The following is a 7,415-nucleotide window of genomic DNA, read 5'->3' on the forward strand; positions in this document are numbered from 1 at the left end:
ATTTTTTAAATTTCCAGAGGGAGGAAAATATTTTTTCTTATAAGAAAATATTAAATACCAATATTTAATTTTTATAAAAAATTATTTTAGTTATTTTATTATAAATTTTTAAAGTGTAAAATTTGCAATTTTTAATATGCAAATATTTCTATATGATAAGAAAAATAATTATGATTTTATTTACTTTTTAATATTATTTTATTATTAAATTAATTAAATTGTTCACATTTATTTTATTTTATTGAAAGAAATAAAATTTCTTTTTATTTTCTTTATAATATTAATATAATAATTTAACATAGATATAGATTGTTAAAATAAAACATCTATATATTTTTGTGAATAACTATATATTCATTCCTTATTTATCCAATCTTCTCATCGCAAAATAAAAAATGATTATCTAGTAAATTCTTGTGAAAATAATAATTTTTGAAATATAATGGAACTATATTGTTATCATACTTTTATTCATATTTTTTCTAAAAATTCAACTTAATATTTAACTTAATATACATTCATGATATTAATTTTTTAAATATATATTGGATAATACATATATTATATTTTAAAGATTATTTATAGTTTTATATTTATATCGATTTATACAGATGTATTTATATTTATTGATCTAAGAAATAAAATCTCTCAATTTATTGATTATTATCTTAATTATTCAATTAATCCTTTATTATCCAATTCTTTCAATTAATCATTTTTTCTTATCAATTGGATTATATATTAATTATTAAGTTTTTTTAATATTGATGAAATTGAACCTATTAGTAACATTTTGAAAAAATATTGCAAATATTATTATATGTATCTTTATATATATATATTATATATATATATTAATTGATAGAAAATTATTTAAATTTTAATATTATACATTAATATAGCATTAAAACAATAATAATTATTTTTATTTATACCTACATTATATTGTTGTTGTATTATAATATATATATTTGTAATGCATCTTAAAACAACTAAGAAATTACTTTCTTTTCTTCAAGTCTTCAAAGCGTTTCATTAAATCATCAAAATCAATATCTTCGCTAGTAGATGGATTATTTGATGGTAAATTATTCTCCGATGGCACAGTTGGTAAATCTGGAAGCTGAAAATCATTCATCGGCATTTTCGATCGCGGTTGAGGTTTTGGTTTCTGGTCAGACTGTAATAGGAAATCATAAATAAAAATATTATATAAACACATAACAAATATCTCTAATATATTAAAAAGTAATAATAATAAACAACAATAAAATAAATCCATAAAATAAAAAAAAAAATAGAAAATAAAAATAAAATATTAATAAACTTAAAATAATATATGTATTTCTGTATTGATTATTTTTTTTAATTTATTTTATTTTATTTATCAGTATTTTATTTGATAATTATTTTTATTAAATTACCTGTTTATTTAAATCAGGTGGAAATGATTCATATGGTGGAGGTTGATTATTTTCCTTAAAATATAAAGATTTTATTAATTATGAAATAATTTCATTCATAGAATTCATATTATATCACTCACAGGTTTGTTTCCATTAGAATTATCTAAAGGAATGTTATATAAAACATTACTTAGATTATAAGGAACATTTTGATCTTTATTTTCTAAAGTTGTTGGTGGAGTTACAAATCCTATAGTTCCTTTTTCTGAACTCTAAAAGAAATAATTTAAATAAAAATATGAATAAAAAATCAAAAAAATATATATTACATACAATTAGATTAAATACAGGATTTGATAATAAAGGAGGTTGAGGAAAACCAATAAATCCAACTGGTTGTGGTACAGTTATGCCTCCAGAAGCTATGTCTAAATTGTTCCTTTCTGTATTATTTTCAACATCTATTAATAAAGCATCTTGACCTTCTATCATTACCTATAATGTCACAATAAAAAGTGATATTGATAATGCTTTTATTTTATAATTTCTACCTGTGGATCTGGTTCATATTCAACATTATAATTTTTTGCAATTTCTATAAGATATTTTTCTACAAGAAGCTTAGATGGTGACTGCACACTCATTTTATGTTTCAATTTTTCAGAAATAGTTTGTACTGCCTCTTCTCTACATGCTTCTGTATATTGTTTTCCATATTTTGATGTTAAGATATCAGCAATTACTTTAATTTCTTGAACATCAGTTTGTATTCTAGGAGCAGCCCAAATTATCGTAGAAATAGCCTCTGCTAAACCTTCATCTAAATTTCTATAACAATGAATATTAATAGCATTTATAATTAAATTAATAATTTTTTATATTTTAAAATATAAAAATTTTAAAAATATCAATTATCATTTATATTTTTTTAAGATGATTAAAAATTTAGAAAATTTATTCATCACTTGGATCATCACTTACTTCATTTGTTGAATAAGTCCAAAACGTGCAAGTAAGAGATCACAATACATTTCGAGCAATTCCATTGCTTCAACCATATAGTCTTCTCTAATAATATGTTCAACGCGTATTTTTGCCCTTTCAATTTTTCCTGCAGCAAGATAATCAGCTATTTCTTTTCGTGCTTTCTGGGCAAGTTCAGTTTTTTTTTTTTCAAGTAATTTAAGCCGATTTATTGTTAGACGTAAATGTGTTTTTAATTTGGTATAATTTGGTCCACTCGAAAACATTTCTTTAATTGAATTTGTTACAAATAAAGAAAAAATTCAAATAATTTTTCATGCCTTTATGTACCAAATATATAATAAAGGTTATTTATGAATCACTATCAGTGACAGTTCATAAGATCAAATGCATGATTCTAATAGGTGAATATATGTATAATATCGAAGTATTTATTTTTATTTATAATTCTAAATAAAATAATATAATTTAATAATAAAATAAAATAATATATATTTTGTATAATTAAAACAAAAATTAAAACAAATATACAAATAAAAAATAATAAAATAATTAAATATAGTCTTAAAAAGGCATAGTTATAGATATAATATTAATATTATTCTTATGACTCATATTTTATACATTTTTTAATGAGTTATTTGATATAAAGTAAGATAAGTGTACAAATAAAAAATAAGGCGCTATTTTTAAATACTTCAATTTTTTTTGTAAAAAAATATATTTTTACACAGCTAATAATTCATATTTATATTAATGTTATAAATATTATAAGTAAATTATATATATATATATTAGTAGTATCTATCTTAATATAAAAAATAATTATATAAAAATTGTTTTAAAGAATTATAAAAATAATTATAATTATAATTTAAAAATATTAATTTAAAGAATTATAAAATTTAAAGAAACTTCTAAATAAGAAAAAAGATTATTTTAAAATAAATTAAAAAAATTCAAAATATTAATATAATATAAAATGTTTTACATTAAATCAAATATAAATAAATTTTTTTATTTAATTAATAAAATTATATTTATTTCTAAAATATTATTTAAATATAGATATATTGTAATATGTATATGTATATAAATATATAAATATATATATATGTAATATAATATAATATAATATAATTGTACAATATTCAATATTCTAATGGGGGGAGGGGGGCGTTTCAATAAATCGATTAATCGATTTTTTAATAATATTTGTTTCCGTTGAATATAGAAACAAAAATTAATTGGTGTTGATTCGCATTTTATCTCTCAATTATTATTTAATTTTTCAATGTTTTATTCAACTGAACTTCTTTCTCTTCGAAGGAAAGGCAAATTGGCGCGATGTTGGTTAGCTGCAACTTTTAGTGAAAAAATGTTTAAAAAAACTTGTAAACCGGCATTAATTAAAAAGATTAACGTATCCTATATTTGGTAAGATATTTTCTTTAGCCTTGCTTTAAAATTTAAAAATGTTATATTAATAATTATGGATTAATAATTACTATTTTTTATTTATTGTTACGATAATGTAATTATATTATTTTTATTTATTATAAATAAATATAAATATATTATATATATGTATATTATATATATATAATTATTCATTTATTGTTATATTTTTAGCAATGAAATTTTATCAACAGTTGAGATACAGAATAACAATAAAAGTTATGGTAGATTCAGTCTTTATCTTTCTTCGCAATTAATGTATGGTGCTACGAAAATACTTTTTTATCAAACAAAATACTTTCAAGGTCATAAATTTTTCAAATTTTATAAATTATTATTTCGTTTTATTTTTAAAAATAAATTTATTTTTCATTTTTTCTATATTATAGATTATCTATTTGAAGTAAATTGGAAATTACATGAAATAAATAGGTAAATTTATTTTTAAATTAAATTAGTTAATTTAAAATTTTTAAGCATTTTTTTGGAAATTTAAAAATGTTTGATTATAATATTTGTAATATTTGTAAAATTTATATAACTTAAATTATTGATAAAAAAAATATTGAAAATTTCAAATGTTATTTTCCTTAGGTATAAAGAAGAGTTAAACGCAGTAATGTCATTAGAATTACCGGAAATTCCTCCTATAAGTGAGGTCTTCCGAAATTTAGAAATGTCATCGAATTTGCATTTAATTACCGAAGAACCATATTCTTCTGCCATAGAAAATTTGGTAAAATAAATGAAATATTTTTGTAACAAAAAAACAAACCATGCGTATATTATTTGCGATAATAAAATTTTCTTTTATATTTATATTTATATTATTTTATATAACTAATATATAATATATATATTTATTTTATATAACTAAGTTAATAATATTTATATTATTCAATTGTATCTATATTATTCAATTATAGATACAAAATGAAATGAATTTTGGGGCGTTACCAACTCATGAAATGGAGAAATTTATATTACCTGGAGTGGAAGAACTATCTCTGTTAGTATTATATTTTTATTATATTTTTTAATATAATTGTTAATTATATAAGTAATTATGTAATATTAAAAAACTATTAGAATATTATATATTTAAAAATATTACTTTTATTTATTTATTAATAATTATTAATAAATAGTTTTATTTTTTTATTAATAGTTAATAAAAAATTATACTTTTAAATTAATTATTAATATCTTTAAAATTATTTGTAATTATTATTTAGAAATGAAATACGAAGATTTCATTGGGATCAGTCAATAGAAATTCCTAACGAATCTATACAAGTTCCTTTATTAGATGTTAATAAATTTGAAATTGAAATTGAGAAAGAAACACGATTAGCATCTGCTGGAAGAGATCAACCCGAATCATTTTTTATTTTTGAAAGTTATTAATATTTATTAATGTATTTGATTATTTTATTTACAAATATTTTTGTTATATTAATAATTTTTATAAATATATTTTTTAGATCATCATATTAAAAATATTCCTGCAACTCCTAAAAAAAGAACTTCAAAATCTCCAATAGAAATTCCAATAAAAAGAAGAAAAGTATGTATATAAAAAGTATTATAATAGTAAATGAAATTGAAAAAATATTAAATATTTGATTTTTTGTCTAATATTTTTTCAAATCATATTTTATATATAATTTTATACATAAATTTTTCTTTATAGATAACTTCTACAGAAGAATTACCTGCAATTGAACTATTTCCGGCACCAATAACTGAAATTATGTATGCACCTGATTTATCATCTGAATTACAAAAAGAAGTTTTTCCTCAGTTTCAAAATATAGAATTGAATGAAATAAAAAAAACAAAAAAAAAAAAAATATATTTAGATAAACAAACTAAATTAACGGATACTATTATGCGAAGATATATTGAGAATGTTTATGCTCATACTATAGTGAGTTATTTTGAATAAAACATTGGAAATCATGGAATAAAATAAAAATCATGGATTATTTTTTAAAAAAAATATCAGAAATTATTAAAATTTAAAAAAATATCAGAATTGACATAATTTAATTATTAACTGAATATATTAATATGAAATATTAACTGAATATATTTATATTAAAATTAAAATTTGTTCTATAAAATTTTTATATATTTTTTAGAAACAGTTTCGATTTACAACTATTTTACCATCAGCAAAGGAATATCTGAAACAACCTTCAATGAAAATTAATAATAGATCGTGGGGAAAAACATTAATTGAATTTTTTAATCAATATTTTAAAAAGCCTTTGATAATTCAAAGTAAATTTCAAGATATGCTTGACTTTAAAATGAAAGAAACAATAGGTAATAAGTAAATATTTTTAATTAATTATAATTGTTAATTATGAAATAATGGGAAAATAAATAGATATAAAAATAAAATGCAATTATTCATAAATGAAATTATTATTGATCTATGGTGATTTTTAAGATAAAAACATGTATATTTATTTATATAACATAGATTGATTTTTGAAATTTTAATTTTTTTTTTAATAGTTGGAGAAACTATTCGTGCAGATGATTCAAGTCGATTACGAGATCAAATAACTGAATTATCAAGTAAAATTATGATTGCTACAACTGAAACGATTGATGTATCTAAGACATTAGATAAGATACTTCCAATAGAGAGTATTGAAGTAAAAGAATTTGAAGAGCAAACAAAAGAAATAAAAGAATCTGAAGCAGTTTTAATTTCCGAGATTACAAGTTTTGAAGAGAAAATTAGGTAAAATTCTTTATTTATTTAGTTTCGCAAATATTTTAATTTTAATTTTAAAACATATTTTATAGAATATAAATTTCTAAATTTTTTAGAAAAGAACTTATAATATAATTAATATTAAAGATTATATTAAATCTTCTAATTAAAAAAAATAAAATTTTTTTTTCTTCTAATTTTTCTAATTTTCTTTCTAATTTTTCTTTAATAAAAAATAAATTTTAATTATACAAATTATAGTTTTATTAGAGAGATAATTATTTATTATATATATTATTACAATAGATAATCAAACATTTTATTAATATTTATTTTTGTTATAGTTCAAAAACATATTTGACTAAAAGAGAATTGTTGGCATTAATGGTTATACATTGGAATGAAGGAATATTAATAAAATTTCATGATTTAATTTCACCAGAAAGTTATAATAAAATTGATGCTGCATGTGCTTTTCAATATTGTTTAGGTAAATTTCAATTAATTATTATAATTATAATATTCAATTAATTAATTATATATTCTATAACAATAGAATATATATATATAGGAACTTATTTTACAGAGAAATAACAAAGAATAATTTGTTTAATCTAAAAATCTTGATTTTAATAAAAGTTTATATATGTAGAATACGAAAACAATTTTTTTATTCCTGCTTAAAATAATATTCAAAATGAAAAAATATTCAAACTTTAAAAGTTAATTTCATTTTTGTAAAGTGATTAATAAAAAAAATTTTATAAATCAAATTTTAATATAATTCATATACAAGGATATTATGCTCTATATAACACAATTTTTCATTAAAATCA

The 7,415-nt window shown here is 18.3% G+C and overlaps 2 protein-coding genes across 7 annotated transcripts in view; one reads left to right on the plus strand and one right to left on the minus strand.

Moving 5' to 3' along the window:
* Positions 1 to 759: 759 nt before the first annotated feature.
* LOC102681267 (IST1 homolog) lies at positions 760 to 2,855 on the minus strand. 4 transcript variants are annotated; one of them, XM_006608577.2, is made up of 6 exons: positions 2,388 to 2,855; positions 1,958 to 2,234; positions 1,755 to 1,901; positions 1,547 to 1,678; positions 1,425 to 1,478; positions 760 to 1,180 (listed from the first exon to the last, which is right to left on the minus strand). In XM_006608577.2, the coding sequence occupies exons 1-6, from the start codon at positions 2,654 to 2,656 to the stop codon at positions 1,001 to 1,003; spliced, it is 1,059 nt and encodes a 352-aa protein (XP_006608640.1). In that variant the 5' UTR covers positions 2,657 to 2,855; the 3' UTR covers positions 760 to 1,000. The 4 variants fall into 4 exon arrangements, with proteins under 4 accessions (XP_006608640.1, XP_006608639.1, XP_006608642.1 ...); XM_006608576.2 differs by having other exon boundaries at positions 1,740 to 1,901; XM_006608578.2 differs by having other exon boundaries at positions 939 to 1,123; positions 1,740 to 1,901.
* Positions 2,656 to 7,415, plus strand: part of LOC102680971 — a 5,582-nt gene continuing 822 nt past the window's right edge. The window contains exons 1-12 of one of the 3 annotated variants that reach the window (XM_006608574.2): positions 2,656 to 2,794; positions 3,720 to 3,827; positions 4,023 to 4,153; positions 4,238 to 4,280; positions 4,443 to 4,584; positions 4,775 to 4,857; positions 5,084 to 5,247; positions 5,333 to 5,415; positions 5,542 to 5,778; positions 5,993 to 6,179; positions 6,375 to 6,606; positions 6,924 to 7,069. In XM_006608574.2, coding sequence (XP_006608637.1) covers positions 2,778 to 2,794; positions 3,720 to 3,827; positions 4,023 to 4,153; positions 4,238 to 4,280; positions 4,443 to 4,584; positions 4,775 to 4,857; positions 5,084 to 5,247; positions 5,333 to 5,415; positions 5,542 to 5,778; positions 5,993 to 6,179; positions 6,375 to 6,606; positions 6,924 to 7,069 — 1,573 coding nt within the window. In that variant the 5' untranslated portion in view covers positions 2,656 to 2,777. Of the gene's footprint in view, positions 2,795 to 3,579; positions 3,828 to 4,022; positions 4,154 to 4,237; positions 4,281 to 4,442; positions 4,585 to 4,774; positions 4,858 to 5,083; positions 5,248 to 5,332; positions 5,416 to 5,541; positions 5,779 to 5,992; positions 6,180 to 6,374; positions 6,607 to 6,923; positions 7,070 to 7,415 lie in introns of those variants that run through there. The other 2 variants (XM_006608573.2, XM_006608575.2) reach the window with 2 other exon arrangements.

This window comes from Apis dorsata, unplaced genomic scaffold (genome assembly GCF_000469605.1).
Source record: "Apis dorsata unplaced genomic scaffold, Apis dorsata 1.3 scaffold_40, whole genome shotgun sequence".
Lineage (NCBI taxonomy): Eukaryota > Metazoa > Arthropoda > Insecta > Hymenoptera > Apidae > Apis > Apis dorsata.